The 20,662-nt window shown below is 44.5% G+C and overlaps 1 protein-coding gene across 4 annotated transcripts in view; it reads left to right on the top strand.

The window, feature by feature from the left end:
• The window catches only part of nid2a (nidogen 2a (osteonidogen)), a 182,527-nt gene that overhangs the window by 35,017 nt on the left and 126,848 nt on the right, over nucleotides 1-20,662 (top strand). For 3 of the 4 annotated variants that reach the window (XM_086003173.1, XM_086003171.1, XM_086003174.1), the window contains exons 11-15: nucleotides 919-1,155; nucleotides 4,350-4,589; nucleotides 8,516-8,761; nucleotides 10,289-10,534; nucleotides 18,267-18,512. In XM_086003173.1, coding sequence (XP_085859299.1) covers nucleotides 919-1,155; nucleotides 4,350-4,589; nucleotides 8,516-8,761; nucleotides 10,289-10,534; nucleotides 18,267-18,512 — 1,215 coding nt within the window. The remainder of the gene's footprint in view (nucleotides 1-918; nucleotides 1,156-4,349; nucleotides 4,590-8,515; nucleotides 8,762-10,288; nucleotides 10,535-18,266; nucleotides 18,513-20,662) is intronic. The other variant, XM_086003172.1, reaches the window with a different exon arrangement.

The following is a 20,662-nucleotide window of genomic DNA, read 5'->3' as shown; positions in this document are numbered from 1 at the left end:
TAGTTTAGGTTATTTTTGGCCCCTTTAAAAATGTTTAAATTTATTTTTCAAAAAATTTAATTTTTGTTTTAAATGTTTAATTGTATATTAATTAATTAACTAATTTTAAACGTGTGATGATTTATTTTTATTTAAGTGCTGTGAAAGTGTTTTTTATTCCTATTATACTTATGGGGATTCCATACGTAAATGGAATCCCCCTTTACGATTGGTTGGCTTGGCCCACTTGATCCCAGGGACGTTTGCAAACCGCATGCACCCCTGGGATACGTGGGCCTTTATGCAGGTGTATGGCTGCAGGCCCAGTTCCGGAAGCATCTGTAGGTCCAGAGGCACCAGGTAGGTGCGTACTTTTCTTGCGGTTTGGAGGCGTTCGCCCGCGGCAAGCCTCCGACCACAATTTCCACCCCGTTACAATGAACTCATAGAAATTTACAGCACAGAAGGAGGCCATTCGGCCCACCTTGTCCATGCCGGCCGACTGTGTGGCATTCACAGTTAAAGCTAGCAGTGTGCTGCAGAAAACTGTGGACCGCTCGCAAAAGCACTTTACAAACGCCAAACAATGTTAGACTTGCAATAAATGAGCAGAAACAGCCAGAGAAACTCTGAAGAAAAGAGACTGAGAATCATAGACTTTTGTTAGGTAAGGGCATCAAGGGATTTGGAAAAAAGGTGGGTAAACGGAATTGAGGTGCAGGTCAGTCGTAATCTGATTGAATGAATGGCGGAACAGACTCGAGGGACTGAATGGCCTACTCCTATTCCTATATTCTTGTTTAACTTCTGAGATAGTGATTAGGTAAGTTTGTGTGGGGGGGTTTGCAATGCCATTTTATGATCTTATTTCAGTCTGAAGCACTTTTTTTTTATTGTGGAATAGATGACAGAAATGTTTTCTTTCTTTGGAATTTACAGGGCATCCGAAGACTGCTTGCGAGGAGCAGCGAGACGGTGTGCAAGCAGAGTTCAGCCCCCGTGGACATCGGCCACACTTTGGAACCTATGTTCCTCAGTGTGATGAGCAAGGCAACTTCAGGCCGCTGCAGTGCCACAGCAGTACAGGCCACTGCTGGTGTGTGGATGAATGGGGAAAGGAAATTTCTGGAACCAGGACACTCCCTGGAAATAATCAACCACAGTGTGGGATCCCAGGTCAGTAGAACTAGTTTAATTCATCCATAGTTGTTATCTCACTAAACTACTGATTAGCTGAAATACTAAATGGGGCAAAATTAATTGTGCTTTAGACATGTCACTCTGGTCAGTTTATCACATGTTTTATCCCTGCCTTTTGTTTACTTAATTTACTTTTTACTTGCGAGGGTCAATTTTTAATTGGGGTATAACTGACCAGAGGTCTGGGTGGCAATCACCTATGCCAGGTCTTCACACATAATATACACGGTGCTCATTTACGGCAGCTGTTTGAATTGGCAGAACAAGTCCCCCCTGCGAAGAGACAGTTTGCTCTTTTTTATAATTCTGCCTGTATAAATGTGGTGTCCAGGCTGTTGCCTTTGAATTGAAAATTGTAAAGGGACAAACAGCAAGTGAAATGTATGCAGTTGGATTGTTATTTTCAAGTCTCTTTTTTTTTTTGCCAACTCAATGGCTAAAAAGTTGTTTTGCCAGAGATCTTGGTATATTTATGTTTGCCACTTACAGCTTGGGACAGTAAGTTTCATGGAGAAACCCTCCGTCCTTGTATTATTTGGAGAAAGAACTTATCCAAAACTCTGCTGCATGTATCCTGTCCTGCATTTGCCTGTAAACCCTGTCCTCACTAACCTCTCCATCCCCAAGGTCTTAAATTTAAAATCCTCATTCTTGCCTTAAAATGCCTTCATAACCTTGACCCATCCTATCTCTGCAATCTTCTCCAGTTCTATATCCCTTCACTTAAACATGCCATTCCTTTGTCCCCACTCTTTTGTGTATCTCCCCCTCCCTTTATCTCACCATTGGTGGCAGAGCCTTCAGCCACCTGGGTCCAACTCTCTGGAATTGCCTCCCAAAACCTCTCCACCTCTCCCTCTCCTTTTGAAAGCACCCTCAAAACACATCACTTCAGCCAAGTTTTTGGTTACCCCCTCCTGATCTCCCCTTTTCTGGCATGCCTATCTGTGAAGTACTTTGGGATATTGTTTAGGTTAAATTTGCTATATAAATTTGATTTGTTGTAGCTAATATGATGACTAATTGAAGAAATTGAGCGCTTGTAACTGAAGAAAGTTTGTTACCACTAGGGACAAAATGGCCTTTCTTGGCAGAATTGCTGAAGATAACAACATTTTTCTGCTCACTGTGCAATTCAGTCTATAGATACTTGCAATGATTCAGTCACTGTTTGTACCTCATTGATCACTCTGTACATAGAAACATTAGGAACAGGAGTAGGCCATTCAGCCACCCGAACCTGTATTCAATAACAACAAAAATTTATCGATCTCAATCTTGAAACCTCCAATTGACCCAGCATCCACAGCCTTTTGGGGAATAGAATTCTAGATTTCTACGACTCTTGTAAATGGTACAGAACTGCAGCAAAAACAGAAGATTCAGGCAACTTTTGTAAAGTTGTCCTTAACTAGAGATCTGCTGGCACATCTGTATCCACATAATTGTATATTTTGTCACTAGGATTTAGTAAAGAGTAATGGTAGGTATGGGAAATTTCCATGGAGCCATACTAGGGCTTTTAAAAACCAGCAATACACCATTTTTCTTAAAGATTTTGTTTGTTCTCAGAATGTGGGTGATGCTGGTAAGGCAATAATATTGCCTTGCCCTAGTAGCCCTGAGAAGGTGGTAGGACTTTTTCTTGAACTGCTGCAGTCATTAGTGATGGTGTATACACAATGGAGTTATTTAACACTAAGTTGAAAATACTGAATTCTGTGGTACTATTGGGATCAACTTGAGGTGATGAATCAAGAACATCACGTGAAGTGTATTGCACTTAAAACATATTGGGCTAGAATTTGCTGTCAAAATAATAGTGAAGCTAAAAAAAAACTTGCATTTGTATAGCGCCTTTCACAACCACCGGATGTACCAAAGCGCTATACAGCCAATGAAGTACATTTTTTAAAGTGTAGTCACTGTTGTAATGTAGGAAACGCAGCAGCCTATTTCACAATAAGCTCCCACAAACGGCAATGTGATAATGACCAAATAATCTGCTTTAGTGATATGGTGTGAGGGATAAATATTGGCTAGGACACCAGGGATAACTCCCCTGCTTTTCCTTGAAATAGTGCCATGGGATCTTTTACATCCACCTGAGATAGCAGGCAGGGCCTCAGTTTAACGTCTCATCTGAAAGACGACACCTCCGACAAGGCAGCACTCCCTTAGTACCGCACTGGAGTGTCAGCCTAAATTTTTGCACTCAGGTCCTGGAGTGGGACTCGAACCCTCAACCTTCTGACTCGGTGGTGAATGTGCTACCAACTGACCCGAATGGTGCTTAGTGTTATTTATGTACAAATGGTACAGCACTTTCAGGCGAGGTGCAGATGAGTGGTTAAATGTAGATATCAAAATGTTGTTGCCCGAGTCACGCCTCTCCACCGTTAGCTTCGTGAAAACAGCATCTTGCTGTTTGCCTCACCATTGAAATGCATTGAATGGTGTGAAGTTGCTGTATTTGCACGGCAGATACGAACTAAACTTGCCACAGAAAGTCAAGTCTTTTCATTTCAAGTGTAAGTACCCTTTTAACGACATGATAAGTGTTAATTACTGCTAATCAACCTCTGTGACACTGAAAATTAACTACTACAAGTGCGGAGTCTCATTCTTTCAGGTATAAATTGTTATTGGAGTTTTAAAAATGTAAACATTTTTATTTTAAATATTTCTTTTTACTTTTCCTTTCTGTCTCTTTTTCTCTCCTTTAATCCGATCTTTCTTTCTCTCTATTTCTCTTTCTGTACATGATTGAATTCACCCACTCTAATTTACACTTCTTTCTCAGTCCTTGCGCTGTTTATTTCACAATTCCTCAACCTGATTGGTTAAGGAGATACACAATTGGTTGCCCAGTTCACTCAGGTCCCAGATGCCCAGTTTCCCTCACTGCGACGTTATCAGCTCACACATTCAGCAACTTGCCACGCAAAAAATTTTAAAATTTAAACATGTAAGGGCAAGTCTAACTAACAGCAGATGCCATTAGATGCCCTGGTACAGCGAGGACCAATGGCTTAAGTGTGTTTTCTTTCCTATCAACAGACCAGTGACAACATGCAGTGTACAAGAAGAGATGTTACGTGACCCAAAGTGAGAAATTTGCACTTTTATTTAGTGAATACTTTCAAAAAAGTTTCCTTTTGTTTGATTAGCAGCCATTGAACGTCCAAACTCTGCTTGTGAACAGCAGAGAGAGAGACTGCAAGCAGAGTTGAGCCTGCGTGGATCTCTTATTGGGATCCACATCCCTGAGTGTGATGAAGAAGGGAACTTCAGGCCTATGCAATGCCACGGCAGTACAGGCCACTGCTGGTGTGTGGATGAAAGGGGACAGGAAATTCCAGGGACGAGGACACCACCTGGAACCGGTCAACCACGCTGTGGGCTGCCAGGTCAGTCAGTATTTTAATTAAGCAAAATGACCAGCATTGTAGCAAAAGTAAGGAGTTCAAAGAGACTTCATTTTATTTATAAGTGAATCTAACTTGGAACTTGGCAAAATACCTGTGCGTAATTCATACAAGCTGATTATCATGGAAACAGTTGATTTAGGATATGTAACCTCCTATGTTTATGAAGTGCCTAATACTATTGATTGATATTGAGCTGCAAGTATGACTGTGACAAAAATCCTGATCACATTTATTTGCATCCAAAAGGCCTGATTATCCTTCCCGATCATTCCCACCACGCACATCAGTCCACCAACCACTTGCATCCTTCATTTCCATTGATCTCTCTTTTCCACTGCTGATAATCTAGGTTCCTTGTTCACACCAAATAAATACACCATTTTTTCAGGCTTTCAACCTCAGAAAAATGGAACTATAACTTCACTCAAAGGCCACGATTTTGTCAGCGGAGACGGGAGAGGTGGTTGGCGGGTTCCGGTCCTGCTCCCGGCTGTAGCCACTCTGTAAAAAGGATTTTCTGTTAATAGGGCTTGTTAATACCGCCCTGCGGGGTTCCCAGCCAACTAAGAGGAAGTGGGTCTGGTGACGTCATTTGATGACGTGTCATCAGCCGGTTTCCTTAAAGGGACCATGGCCGCATTCATTTTGACAGTTGTGCTGTCAGTGTTCTGCAGCATTGAGGTGCTGCAAACACTGACAAGCACTGCACAAAGGTGCATGGCTGCACCTAGGCTCTCGCATGACTCCCTCCATATGCTTATGGAGGGAGTCACAGCATGCAGGGAGGTTTTCTTCCCTTCCAAGGGCAAAAGAGACCTCCCCAGGACACCAGCACAGCCTGATTGCACAGGAGGGCAAAAGCAGGAATGTCATCAGGAGGACCTGGCTGTATTGGCGCAAACCTTTCAATGATCTCAGTAGATCACGAAATGTTACTGCAAAGCCACACTCAACCTCATCCTCCTGTGCCACTCATCACATCCCCATCACTCTGCCTTCCCTACCCTACTCCTGCACACCCTTACTCACACCAACTTACCTTGCACCTCCACCCATCCCTCTCTATCTACAATATCACTTCCCCATCTCACTACCACTCACACTCACCCTCATCCTAGTCCAATCATACCAACTAACAACACACAAGAGTAGGCACTTGGGTGTTTTAAGCAATGTTCATGTAAATTTTCTGTTAATGTGTTGTCAAACATTGAAATCTTTATTTCCAACACTTTGCCTTATTGTACAGATCTGTGCTCACCTTTGGAAGTGTCTTAGTGTGCTGCAGTGAATGGTGAGACATAACGGTACCCCCCGCAATGGTGATGAGTGTGGAAGGAATGGCTTGGTCATTGTAGGAATGCTTTATGGTGATGGTGTGGGGTGATGTTAACCTGGTGCATCATGTGGCAGCTAGGGTGTACAGCATCAGTTGAAGTAAATCTGGCCAGGGTGATGCCATCGCTGGCCTCTCGGGCAATAATGTGGTCGGGTGCTGATGCCCTGTGTCCTGTGCAGCATCAGGTGATTGCGGAGAAGGTTGATATTGTTGTTGGTGTGCCTTGTGATGTTGGAGCTGATCGTGAAGGGATTCAGAGGACCGAGGTGAGATTTTTTCAAGGGCACCGATGTTGCTGAAATAGATGGCAGCTGAAGTTGAGATGACAGAAGCGATCTGTCAATGGTGAGAGGTGACAGTGGATAGCGAGTTTACTCCAAACACTTCCAAACTGCATAAAGCTCAAAAGTTTCTTCCAAGTCATGAAGGCTCAAGCTTCTGAAATTGGAAAGTGACCAGCTGTGAAATGGTAGCTTTCATACCACTTTTGTAGCTGTTACCTATTCACAGTAATGGGGAGACATAGCGAACCCGACCTACTTACCTGATGTGATCTCCGAACGATGTGAATCCCGTTAAAAATGTGGTAAAATAGAAAAAGGCTGGCAAAATAGTAGTAAACAAGCACTTAACAAGCAATTAAGTATCTTAAATGCCTCCCCCACCGCTTGGTGTCGGGTCTATTCTGAAATTGCTGACCCGACACTCTGGAAACTTACATGGAGGCGGGTTCGGAGCGGGTTCCCATCCCACTGTCAATCATTATGATTTTGACAGCAGACCCGCCTCCAAACCTGCACTCTGAGCGCCGGCAAAATTCAGTCCTAAGATTCAGAAATAGATGTAATGGACAAATCAGTATGAATAAAGGATTAAAATTGAAAAAAAGTATCAGAAAATGCAACAAAAAAAGCAAAAAAGAGAAATCAATACTTTAAAAATAAAATGTCTTCTGCCTGTTTTCACCATTGAGTGCATTTGTTAATGTTTGTGTTCCTTTTATTGGTGTCCCATCTACATGTTTTACTTCTTCCTATTGGATATTTTATATATTTATTATATTTTTGTCTTTCTACAATCCTGTGACATGAGATCATTCTCCTCATTTCAATTTTCTCCCCAATCACATTCCACAAAAAAAATCCTACACTGTAATATTCTACCAAACATACTCTTTCCAATTATACTTCAGGAAAAAAGTTTTTGTGAGATACCTCTGCCATAGGTTCCTCACAATAAATGCTCATAAATTAACATTTATCAAATGACGCACACACAAATCTAGGTTTGTGTTGGCAATGAACTATATCGGGGGTTCTCAACCTTTTTGCTTCAGAGGCCCCACTCCCGTGTTGGAAAAATTCCGCAGACCCCCGTAACACAACACAAGTATTTTTCCGTATAAATGAGTGCGAGGTCTTTAATTATGTTTTAAAAGGTGAAATAATCGCAGGAGAGATTGAATCAACTGAGGCAGAGTTTACACAAGTGGTGCATTTTCCTGAAATCCAAGTCGCAACCCCCTGAAAATTTACCAGTGAGCTGTTGTGAGCCCAGCTGGAAACAATCTCAAGCAGAAACCAATCTCCTGTTGCTGGCTCTTCATTCATAATTGCTGGGCGGTGGGGGGGGCGGGGAGGAATGAGGATACTTTCAAAATCATGGATAGCATTCAGTTTAATGCATACACAAAAGCATGCATGCTCCTTCTTTCATGAAGATTTCAATAACCAACTGAATATATGAATCCAGCACTCTTGTGATTAAATACACAGCTGCAATATTTAACACTGCACCATCAACAAAGCCCCTGTAGGAAATAGACGGTAATGGATTGTAACTAAAATAATTCAATGACTAAGTTTTAAAGAGAATGTTGTTACTGTACATTTCCTATTACTGTAATCAGGAGATTACTGAAGCTCTGAGCTTGATAACAGTACAGTCATGCTGCCAGGCGGTGGGTGTAACCTGAATAGTTAAAACTACGCTTGTTACTGGCCAGGATTGTGTGCCGATAAACACTCGGGTTGTTGAGGTACTTACTGACTTGCCTTTGACTGTTTAATAACCCCCTCGGGCCACACTCGCACTCTCTCTGCATGCTGCCCCTTTGCCCCAGCAACCCAGACTCCAGGCAGGCAGCTGCGCTGTAACCTAACCTCGATGGCTACAGTGTGGTGGGCAGGCCTGTCCAGCCACTGACGTGTGTCGGGAAGGTCCCGCCTTCTCCTCGCACTCATTGTCTGGCGGACCCCTTGAAACTTTCTTGTGGCCCCCTCCAGTTGGGAATCCCCGAACTATACAACACTAGTTGAAAGTACTATATTCTGGTGGATACAGGAGTAATCCCGGTGGTGATAGAATTTGGATCAATTTGAGGTGATGAATTAAGAATATCACGTGAAGTGTATTGTATTTAAAGCATATTGGCTTGGGTGTATTTTCTTTCCTATAATCGGACTGGTGACAACACAGTGTACAAGAATAGACATTACATGACCCAATTTGTGTGATTTGTGTTTTTATTTGGTAATAGTTTCAAAATTAGTTTCTGTTTGATTAGAACCCATTGATCGTCCAAAGACTGCTTGCGAGCAGCACCGGGAGAGACTGCAAACAGAGCTGAGCCTGCGAGGATCTCAACCGCTTATTGGAATGCATGTCCCTGAGTGTGATGAAGAAGGGAACTTCAGGCCTATGCAATGCCACGGCAGTACAGGCCACTGCTGGTGTGTGTATGAAAATGGACAGGAAATTCCTGGGACGAGGACACCACCTGGAACCGGTCAACCACGCTGTGGGCTGCCAGGTCAGTCAGTATTTTAATTGAGCAAAATGACCAGTGTTGTAGCCAAAATGAGAAGTTCAAAGAGACTTTCATTTTTTTAAAAGTGAGCCTAACTTGGAACTTGGTGAAAATTCCAAGTGTAATTGATAAAAGCTGACTATCATGGAAACAGCAGATTTGGGATCTGTTAACTCCTGTGGTTATGAAGTGCCTATCACTATTGATTGGCATTGAGCTTAAGCATGGCTGGAACAAAAGGCCTGACCACATTTATCCAAAAGGCCTGATTATCCTTCTTGATCATTCTCCCCACACTTCCCAGCAGTCTCTTCTGTTATCAACCACCTTAGAATACCCCTTGCATCCTTTGTTCTTACTGATCTCTCTTTTCCACTGCTGTTTCTCTGGCTTCCTCGTTCTTACCAAATTAATTCGCCATTCATTCGGACTTTCAACCTCAGAAAAATGGCAGTATATCTTTACTCTTAGATTCAGAAATAGATGAAACGAACAATGCAGGTTAGAATAAAGGACTAAAAGTTAAAAGAGCATCAGACAATTAAAGCAAGAAATCAGAAAAAAGAAAACAATATTTTTATAATGAAATTTCTCCTACTTGGTGTAACCATTGAGTCTGTTACTTTTTTCCAACATTGCTAAGCATTCCAGTCTCTGAAGGTAATTTTTGACTTCGCTGTCTGAGCAGCAATCTGTCCGAGTGGATGGATCGTCCGCCCTTTACAGAAGCTGCTCAATCTTCGTTGCTTTGATTTGAATGGGATGAAAATCAGGCAGGTTCTATAACGAGTTCCACCAGATTACCACCAAGGCAGTGAAGTTGAAAATTACCCCCTCTTTGTGTTCTCCATTCTAAATAGTTATTTTTTTAAATTATTCGTTCATGGGTTGTGGATCATCCACTCGGCACTTCTGGCTAAAGATGGTTGCAAGCACTTCAGCTTTGTCTTTTGCACTCGTGTGCTGGGCTCCACCATCATTGAGGGTGGGGATATTGATGGAGCCTTTACTGCACTTGTTATATTTTTGTCATTCAACAATCATTTGACATAAAATCTTTCTCTGCAAGGTCAGTTTTCTCCCCAATCGCATTCCAGCAAGATAAATCCCACACAGTCCTATTCTACCAAACAAAACTCATGACAATTACACCCCAGATAGAAACGTTCTGCGAGATTCTGCTGCCATAACAGTTCCTTGCAATAAACTCACATACAATAATCTTATTAAGTAACACATACAAAGATCTAGGATCGTGTCCGGAATGATCTATACAACATTAGTTGAAATCTGAATTCTGCTGGGTACAGGTGCCTCTCTGGTGATGATAGAATTGGAAGCAATTTCAGTTGATGAATTAAGAATATCATGTGAAATGTATTGCATTTAAAGCATATTGGCTTAGGTTTGTTTTCTTTCCCATAATCAGACTGGTGACAGCACTCAATGTACAAGAAAAGACGTTATATGACACAATTTGCGTGATTTATTTTCTATTGTTTAAAAAACAGTTTCTGTTTGTTTGATTAGCAACCAATGACCATCCAAAGACTGCTTGTGAGCGGCACCGGGAGAGACTGCAAACAGAGTTGAGCCTGCATGGATCTCAACATCTTATTGGAATCCACGTCCCTGAGTGTGATGAAGAAGGGAACTTCAGGCCTATGCAATGCCATGGCAGTACAGGCCACTGCTGGTGTGTGTATGAAAACGGACAGGAGATTCCTGGGACTAGGACACCACCTGGAACCGGTCAACCACGCTGTGGGCTGCCAGGTCAGTCAGAATTTTAATTAAGCAAAATGACCAGTGTTGTAGGGAAAATGAAGAGTTCAAAGAGACTTTAATTTTTTTTTAAAGTGAGCCTGTCTTCCTTCACTTCACTCCTTCACTCGGAGATGGTGAACCTGTGGAATTCTCTACCACAGCAGGCTGTGGAGGCCAAGTCACTAAATATATTTAAGAAGGAGATAGATAGATTTCTAGACACAAAAGGCATCAAGGATGTATGGGGAGAGCGGGAATATGGTATTGAGATAGAGGATCAGCCATGATCATATTGAATGGCGGAGCAGACTCGAATGGCCTACTCCTGCTCCTATTTTTCTATGTTTCTATGTCTTGGTACTTGGTGAAACACCTATGCGTAATCGATAGAAGCTGATTATCATGGAAACAGCTGATTTAGGCATGTGTTCTCTCCTGTGGTTATGAAGTGCCTATCACTATTGATTGACATTAAGCTGTAAGTATGACTGGGACAAAAGGCCTGACCACATTTATTTGCATCCAAAAGGCCATATAATCCTTCCCGATCATTCCCCCAACCCCTCTCCCATGAGTCTCTTCTGTTGTCAACCAATCCTTTGCATCCTTCATTTCTACTGATCTCTCTTTTCCACTGCTGTTTCTCTGGCTTCCTTGATCTCACCAAATTAATTCACCATTGATTCAGGCTTTCAACCTCATAAAATGGCACTATATCTTCGATCTGAGATTCAGAAATAGATGCAGTGAACAAAAGGTAAGAATAAAGGATTAAAAAAAAAAATAAACCATCGGAAAACTAATTAGATATTTGCTGCACCTGTTATATTTTTGTCAGTCAACAATCATCATCTGACATAAGTTTTTCTCCCCTTATACAATCCAGCAAAATAAATCCTACACAGCCACATTCTACCAGACAAATTATTTCCAATTATATTCCAGGTTGAACAATTCTGCGAGATACTGCTGCCATAACAGTTCCTCACAATAAACTCTCATAAAAGACATTTATCAAATAACAGACAGAAATTTAGAGTACTGTCTGCAAAAACTATAGAACGCTAATTGAATATCTGAATTCTAGTGGGTAAAGATGTGTCCCTGATGGTGACAGAATTGGAAGCAATTTCAAGTGATGAATTTACAGTATGATGTAAACAGTATTGAACATGAAAGCATATTGGCTTAGGTGTGTTCTCTTTCCTATAATCAGACAGGTGACAACACTCGGGGCGATTTTCTGATGTCGGAGGAGGCGGGAAAGGCGGGAAAATCAGATTCAAAGAGGTCGGGTTTGGAACCTGCCTCCGTCGGATTTTGCCGGTGCTGGTTTTGGAGGTCGGGAAACGCTCTCGCCTCCAGCTGGCCATTGCGCTATTTAACCTCCTTAAATGCTCGGTAAGGGCCTCTCTAAGCCTATTTTGAGAGGCCCTCCTGATTTTTCCAGCATTTTGGCATGCTCCACGCACCTCCTGAACCATGCCAGGTAAACCTGGTGGGTTGACTCATGGGTGGCCTCCTCACTGCTGCAGGTCTAACAAGACATCGTTTATTGCAGTAAGGATTACTTGCAGGTGTCAGACCTTGGCTCTAAAAGGTCTCTGAGCATTTTTAGAAGGCCTTCTGAAGTCGGAGGAGCTGCAGCTTGACTCCATCAACTGTGGGACTTCCTTGGAAGATCCTCTCCCCGCTTGCAATGAGCACTTCCCCAGAGGAGGCATCTACAAGTGTTACATCCGTGTAATAATAAGAAAAGGACTGCAGAGAACGGTACAACAGGTGTTTACTCAACGTGGTTCAAACTGCAACTGAAACAACAGATTACTACTCAGCGTTATATACAGGTGTGGTCACTGCCGGTACTACAGTATACATGAGCTGTAGAAAGTAGTTCCCCCCTCTTAAAGGTACATACATTACAATTCCTCCCCTTTTAGATTAACAGTACCATAACACTCATTTAACAATTAACACTTTTAACATGCAACATTAGCTGAAAATAGTCTATTTATAAATTCAGTCTTTGGGGAGGCTTCCTGATCCTTTCTGGATAGCGCCTTTCCCGAGTGTCTTGCTCTTGGTGCGGAGGCGATTCTGGCCCCCTGTCGTCGGTTGGGTCATCAGCTTCCGATGCCACTGTTTCTGGGGTAGATGCTACCTGTACGTCGGGTTCATCACCAGGTACGTATGGGCGAGGCATGGGGTTGACTTGTTCCTGTGACTCTAGGATCTGGTCAGCATGGCATCTCACGATGCTCTCCCCAACATCCACTGTGTACATTAGCGGGCCCTGCCATGTACATATCGTTCCTGGCTGCCATTTTTCTGTTCGGTAGTCGCGGGCCAAGACTGGTTGCCCTACATTGAAGCTCCTTGTTGGCTTCTCATGGATGTGCTGGAATTGCTTACTCTCAACATCTCTTCGTACGTTTGGTCTGAGCAAATCCAGGCGAGATCTTAACCTTTGGTTAAAGAACATCATGGCTGGGGCCTGGTTGGTGACTGCATGTGTCGCATTCCGGTAGGCGAACAGGAAATTGTCCACCTTGTGCTGCAGCGGAATGTTGTCATTGTGCATAGCCTTTATTGCCTTCTTAAAGGTTTGTACAAACCTCTCAGCCAATCCATTTGTGGCTGGATGATACGGGGCGGATGTGTAATGTCTTACCCCATTCTTTTTCAAGAACCTCCGGAACTCTTCGGACACAAACTGTGGTCCGTTGTCGGAGCAAATCTGTTCTGGCAAGCAGTTCCTGGCAAAAATGGTCCGTAGGACTGCAATAGTTTTCTCCGTGGTGGTGGAGGACATTTTGATGACCTCAGGCCATTTCGAGTGCGCATCCACGGCTATTAAAAACATTGAGTCCATGAATGGACCAGCAAAATCAATATGCACCCGTTGCCATGGAGATGAGGGCCACTCCCATGGGTGTAGAGGGGCCTGTGGTGGTGCATTTTGGACTTTCTGGCATCCTGAGCAGCTCTTGGTCAGGTCCTCGATTTGTTTATCGATTCCCGGCCACCACACATAAGCCCTGGCTAGGCTTTTCATTTTTACCCCTCCCAGATGACCCTCATGAAGCTCATTGAGCACTCTATCCCTTAACTTGGGTGGAATTGCTACTCGGGATCCACACATCAAGGTCCCCAGGCACACTGACAGCTGCTCTCTCCTTGTCGAGAATGCTGGCAACAGTGAGTCGCCATGTGCTGGCCATCCCTTCACCGTCAAATCATATACCCGAGACAGTGTCGGGTCATTTCGGGTTTCCTTTTCGATACAAGCGTTAGTTACCGGTAGGTATTCAACTATAGTCGAATGGAATATTTCGACAGGATCCACTGCTGGTGCTTCCTCCGCAGTAGGCAGTGGCAGGCGTGATAGCCCATCAGCATTTCCATGCTGTTTCGTGCCCTTATATTCAACCTCATAGTGGTGTGCCCCTAGAAAAAGTGACCATCTTTGTAGTCGTTGCGCAGTCATCACCGGGACGCCCTTCTTTGGATTAAAAATGGAGACAAGAGGCTGGTGATCAGTCAGCAAGGTGAATTTCTGCCCGTGCAGATAGTGATTGAACTTTTTCACTCCCCACACTAGGCTGAGGGCCTCCCTGTCAATCTGGGCGTAGTTACGCTCGGCTGAGGTTAGTGATCGTGACGCAAAGGCTATTGGCCTCTCTGAGCCATCCGAGAATTTGTGCGACAGCACCGCTCAAATGCCGTAAGGCGACGCATCACATGCCAACCGAATTGGTAATGCTGGGTTGTAATGGGCCAATACCTCTTTCGATGTGATTAGTGTTTTGCTCTTCTGGAAAGCTCGTCTACATTCGTCACTCCACTTCCATGGCACCCCAGTTCGCAGTAGGGTGTTCAGTGGGTGTAGTATTGTAGACAAATTTGGCAAGAACTTATGGTAGTAGTTTACCAGCCCGAGGAACGACCTCAGTTGTGATACATTTTCCGGTGCTGGAGCCTTGACTACTGCCTCAATCTTCTCTGGGGACTTATGTAACCCCTCTTTATCGATAACGTGGCCACAATACGAGATCTGTTTTCTAAAAAACTCGCATTTGGGGCAGTTAGCTCGGAGCCCATATTCCTGCAATCTAGTGAGCACCTGCTCCAGGTTGGCAAGGTGATCACTGTCATTTTTGCCCGTGACCAGGATTTCGTCCAAATAACACTGGGTCCCTGGGATCCCTTGCAGGATTTGTTCCATTGCCCTCTGCCAAATAGCCGGAGCTGATGCTACCCCGAATACCAGCCGGTTGTATTGGTAGAGACCTTTATGGGTGTTGATTGTGAGGTATTTTTTTGATGCTTCTTCTACCTCCATTTGCAGATACGCCTGGGCCAGATCAATCTTAGTGAAGCGTTTCCCTCCAGATAGCGAGGCGAAAATATCTTCAATTCGCAGAAGTGGATATTGTACGGTGTGAAGGACCGGGTTCACTGTTACCTTAAAGTCCCCACAGATGCGAACCTTCCTTGGTTCCCCAGGCGTGCTGCTCAACGACTTTTTCATCACAGGGACGATGGGTGTAGCCCACTCGCTCCAGTCTACCTTGGACAGTACACCTGAACGTTCCAGACTCTCCAGCTCTGCTTCGACGGCTGGCCTTAAAAAATTTTGGGCTTGCGTTTTCTTCAATTTTAATCGTCGCTGTCATGCCTTTTAGTGTTCCGAGTCCTTGCTGGAACACATTCTTTTGCGTCAGTTAGGATCTTTGACAGTCGCCCAGGTGTGACGTTGTCATCCTTTTTGTCAGCCACAGTCAGTGCCTGTATGGAATGCCAATCCAGTTGTATTTTCCGGATCCATTCACGTCCCAGTAATGGTGGTCCTCCATCTTGCAATACAGACGGGTCTAGTTTTGGTGTTTCCTTACTGTTATATATAACGGTCACCCTTATTGTTCCTTTGGGGTAGACTTTTTGCCCCGTGTACGTCTTCAAAATAATTTTTGTGTCTCTCAAGGGTATGTGTGAGAATAGCCGCTCGTAGTCCCGTCAGTTTATGACTGTTAGGGCTGATCCTGTGTCCAATTCCATCTTTACCTGGACTCCTGCTATCTTGAGAGTGACCCAAATGGTTCGGTGATCCTCCGTTGTGATCACATTATGTAGTTTCAGACAACTCAGTTCCCTGCTTTCGGAGTTGTTATCACTCTTTTGTTCGTCTGAACTATTCTCCATTATCTTATGTACCTTCTTGTACTTCCCTTTGATCGGTTTCTTATTGCTGGTTTTCTTTCCCGACCTGCAGACTCGTGCTATGTGTCCTACTTTTCCACACTGTCTGCACACTTTGTCTTTGAACCAGCAATCATTCTGGTCGTGTGTTGTTCTGCCGCAGCGATAGCACTTCTCTGTTCCATATGACATTTCGTTTGTGCCATATTCTTGCGGTCTCTGTTGTATCTCTGCAGCGCCCTGTGCTGCTGCTGCATATGATACCGCAATGCTGAAAGCCTTTTCCAGCGTAAGGTCCTTTTCAGATAAAAGCCGTTTCTGGGTTCCTTCACTTTGAAGCCCACATACAAACTTGTCCCTTAATGTATCTGCTAGTCCCGTTCCAAACTGGCAGTGTTTCGATAGCTTGCGCAGTTCCATTAAATACTCAGCATTATTTTCATCTTTATGCTGGTTCCTTTTGTGAAACTTAAATCTTTCTGCTATCAGCAGCGGTGTGGGGTTTAAGTGGTCCTGTAGGATTGACACTGTTTTCAAAATCCTTTTCTACTGGCTTCTCTGGGGTTACTAGGTTTCGTAGTAAGCCATACGTTTTTGCACCCATTGAATTCAACAATACCAGCGCTTTCTTGTCATCTGGCACTTCATTCGCCTTACAGTATACTTCTATGCGTTCGACATATGTCATCCAATCTTTGACTTCATTGTCGAACGCTGTGATACTGCCACTCTTCGGTATTTTTGGGTGTGGTTAGACTGGCTTAAAATGGCGTCTCCCGCGCTTCTTTTCTTTTCCCCGCTGCGGCTTAAAATGGCGTCTCCCGCGCTGCTGCTCTCGGCGGTCCTCGTGGCAAATGGCGACGCCCTGTGGGTTTAGTGCGCTGCTCCTGCGCTACTGCCAACGCCGCTCTTTGCGGTCCTCGTGGCAATGGCAGCGCCTCGCGTTTTCCTGCGCGCCTCTCTCCCCCGTTGATGCTGCTCGGCCCTTGAACACCGGCTGCGCTCTGCTCTCTCTCGCCTCTCTCCCCCGTTGACGCCGCTCGGTCCTGAACACCGGCTGCGCCCTGTGCGCTCTGCCCTCTCCCCCGTTGACACTGCTCGGCCTTTTTCTGTGCCGCTCGGTCGGGCTCTAGCCCGTCTCTGTCCGGGAAGGGTCTGCGCAGTACCTGTTGTCAGCCCGTTTCGCTGGACCACCGTGACTGGAAAGCTAAGCCTGGCTCTCGACAGCCTCCCCTGCGATGCTCAAATCTCCGCTGGATGACTGGGCGGTTGCCCGTGGTCGATGCCCGTGCTTCTGGACACGACCTTCTTCCACTGTTCTCCAGGAGCGAATCCCTGGGAGGTGATGCAGAGTTGCAGGTAGGTTTGAACTTGCTCGTCGCCACTGTTACGTCCGTGTAATAATAAGAAAAGGACTGCAGAGAACAGCACAACAGGTGTTTACTCAACGTGGTTTAAACTGCAACTGAAACAACAGATTACTTCAGCGTTATATACAGGTGTGGTCACTGCCGGTACTACAGTATACATGAGCTGTAGAAAGTAGTTCCCCCCCTTAAAGGTACATACATTACAACAAGCAGAATGTTTTCTTTCTGCATCGACCTCCGATGAGGAGGAGGAGGATCTGGAGGAGGAGGAGGAGGAGGTCAGAGCACCGGTGTATCGACCAGCGGCAGCAGCAGCACACGAGCACATGGCTGCCCGGGATGCAAGGGATGAACTTATCATGGCCAGATTTGCGTAGGTTGCCCAAGTTGGCACATGTCCTTGGCTCCATCCTAGGACATCATTGACAATGGACATGACTCTCTGGCCTCCTTTCACTCAGGCCACCAACCTGACAACGTAAGTGTGCCGGTGCCCTCAATGTGGAGCTGCCTAAGGCAAAAGAACAGATGGCATAATGCCAACATTTTGGCTTCAAATCATTTTAATACTTTCCAACAGGGATGCCATTTCATCAATACACAGAAACAGTCTCCCTATCTGCACACAGATCTGGAGGTTATATCCCTTGCCAGCTGTACCCACAAAGCCTTGGTTTCTTTGGCAGGCCCCTTCCTCCGAGATGAGTGGAAGAGCACCTCCATGCTAGCTGTCACCCCCACAAATAACATTTGCAGCGCCTCATCCAAGAGCCTCGGGTAGGTCCTTGCCTTTGAATTGGACATAGTGGTTTCTCAAAAGATGTTGGATGTGGTGCAGGAGATGCAGAAATGCTGTGGAATGAGCCAAGGGAGCAAGAAGTCATAAAATCAGACTGGAAAAGTGCTGTCAACAGAGGCGAGTTTCAGTTCCAAAACTCTAATTGAGCAAGGGCATTCCACACCTCTGAAATTAAGTGGCCAATCGGGAAAATCACAAATTTTTGAAATTTATCAGTGGAGGCGAGTTTTAAACCCACCCAAACTGAAACCCGTCTCCAGTGGGAAAATCGCCCCCTTGGTGTACAAAAGGAAAATTTACATGACCCAATTTGCGTGATATGTTCTTTTTATTTTGTAATTGTTTCAAAGCCAGTTTCTGTTTTTCTGATTAGCACCCGATGAACGTCCAAAGACTGCTTGTGAGCAGCACCGGGAGAGACTGCAAACAGAGTTGAGCCTGCGTGGATCTCAACCGCTTATTGGAATCCATGTCCCTGAGTGTGATGAAGAAGGGAACTTCAGGCCTATGCAATGCCACGGCAGTATAGGCTACTGCTGGTGTGTGTATGAAAACGGACAGGAAATTCCAGGGACGAGGACACCACCTGGAACCGATCAACCACGCTGTGGGCTGCCAGGTCAGTCAGTATTTTAATTAAGCAAAATGACCAGCGTTGTATCAAAAATGAAGAGTTGAAAGAGACTTTAATTTGTTTAAGTGAGTCTAACTTGAAATGTGGTGGAACACCCATGTGTAATTCATAAAAGCTGATCATCAAGGAAACAGCTGATTCTGTTCTACCCTGTGGTTCTGAAGTGCCTATCACTATTGATTAGCATTGAGCTGTAAGTATGACTGGGACAAAAGGCCTGACCACATTTATTTGCATCCAAAAGGCCTGATTATCCTTCCTGATTATTCCCCCACCTCTCCCATCAGTATATTCTGTTATCAGCCATCTCAGAATACCCCTTGCATCCTTCATTTCTACTGATCTCTCTGGCTTCCCTGTTCTCACCAAATTAATTCACCATTGATTCAGATTTTGCAGACTAGAGAATATGGCAGTTTATCATCACTTTAAGATTCATAAATAGATGTAATGAACAATATAGGTATGAAATAACAACAGAAAATGCTGGAAAAACTCAGCAGGCCAGGCAACATCCGTGGACAGAAATTTGAGTTGACGTTTCGGGTCGAACCCTTCTTCAAAACTGGAAAGAAAAGATAGATCGGAGGCAGGGCTGCGATCGGACAAAAGAATAAAAGAAACAAAATAAGTAAAAAAGAGACAATAAAAGGTATTAGAAGCTAGACGAGATGGTAATAGGCTGAGATTAGGTGTAAAGTGTACTGGCAGGGCAAGAGATAGCTGCCCTCATCTTTCGATTAGGCACTCTGCAGCCTTCCGGACTCAATATCGAGTTCAACAATTTCAGATCATAACCTCAGCCCCTATTTCATTTTTTCTTGTAATTTTTCCACTCCTTTCCCCCCCCCCCTTTCCTTTTGTTTCTCTCTCACACCTGGCAGCTATCTCTTGCCCTGCCAGTACACTTTACACCTAATCTCAGCCTATTACCATCTCGTCTAGCTTCTAATACCTTTTATTGTCTCTTTTTTACTACTTTTGTTTCTTTTATTCTTTTGTCCGATCGCAGCCCTGCCTCCGATCTATCTTTTCTTTCCAGTTTTGAAGAAGGGTTCGACCCGAAACGTCAACTCAAATTTCTGTCCACGGATGTTGCCTGACCTGCTGAGTTTTTCCAGCATTTTCTGTTGTTATTTCGGATTTCCAACATCCGCAGTATTTTGCTATTGTATCAATATAGGTATGAATACAGGAGTAAAATTGAAAAAAATCAGAAAAGTAACAGAAGAGTGCAAAAAAGAGAAAGCAATATATTTTTTAATAATTTCATCTGCCTTTTGTAACCATTGAGTGCATTAACTTTTATTGTTCCTTTTGTTTAATTATTTTAGTCTCTACATTTTCTCTCTTGTAATGTTGGCCGGAATTTTCATTACCTGGGCAGTTGGCGTGGCGGGTCAGGTTGGGACCCCGTTTTTCTTCTCAGCCCGCTCCTCCGAGCGACTTTCCCTTAATGGCGCCTATTAAGGCAGGCCTCCCACCCCTATTAAATGATGGCATCATTGATGACTCCTTTCCAGCCAGGATATTTAAAGGAGCCTTGGCCACATTGCATTTGAAGGTTCATCTAGGAGTGCGCTGTCAGCACATTTCAGCATCTGCTCACTGCTCAGCCTTGCACACATGACTTCACAGAGGCAGGGAACTACACCCAGGTTTTCCGATGACTCCCAACATATTCTTGTGGAGGGAGTCCGAGCACGCAGGGAGGTCCTCTTCTCTGCTGATGGACGGAAGTGACCTCCCCAGGAGACTAAAAGAGCCTGGCATGAGATAGCAGAGGAGGTCAACAGCAGGGATGTTGTGAGGAGGACCTGGGTGCAGTGCCGGAAGCGCTTCAATGATCTCATGAGATCAGGAAAGGTGAGTGCAAAGCCACACTCGCCTTCATCCTACTGTGCCTCTCCTCACATCCCCATCACTCTGCCTTCCCAAGCCTGCTCCTGCACATCATTCCTCACACCAACATACCTTGCACGTCTACCTATCCCTCTCTATCTACATACACACATCCCCATCTGACTAGCTATCCCTCACACTCCCCCTCATCCTAATGCAATCATACCAACTGACAACACACAAGGAGGCCACTTTGCATTGACACGTCAGCATTGGCACCACACTCCCTCATG

Source organism: Somniosus microcephalus, chromosome 12, assembly GCF_052327205.1.
Source record: "Somniosus microcephalus isolate GS21.2 chromosome 12, FLI_Smic_1.0, whole genome shotgun sequence".
Lineage (NCBI taxonomy): Eukaryota > Metazoa > Chordata > Chondrichthyes > Squaliformes > Somniosidae > Somniosus > Somniosus microcephalus.
This window is presented reverse-complemented; position numbering and strand designations above follow the sequence as displayed.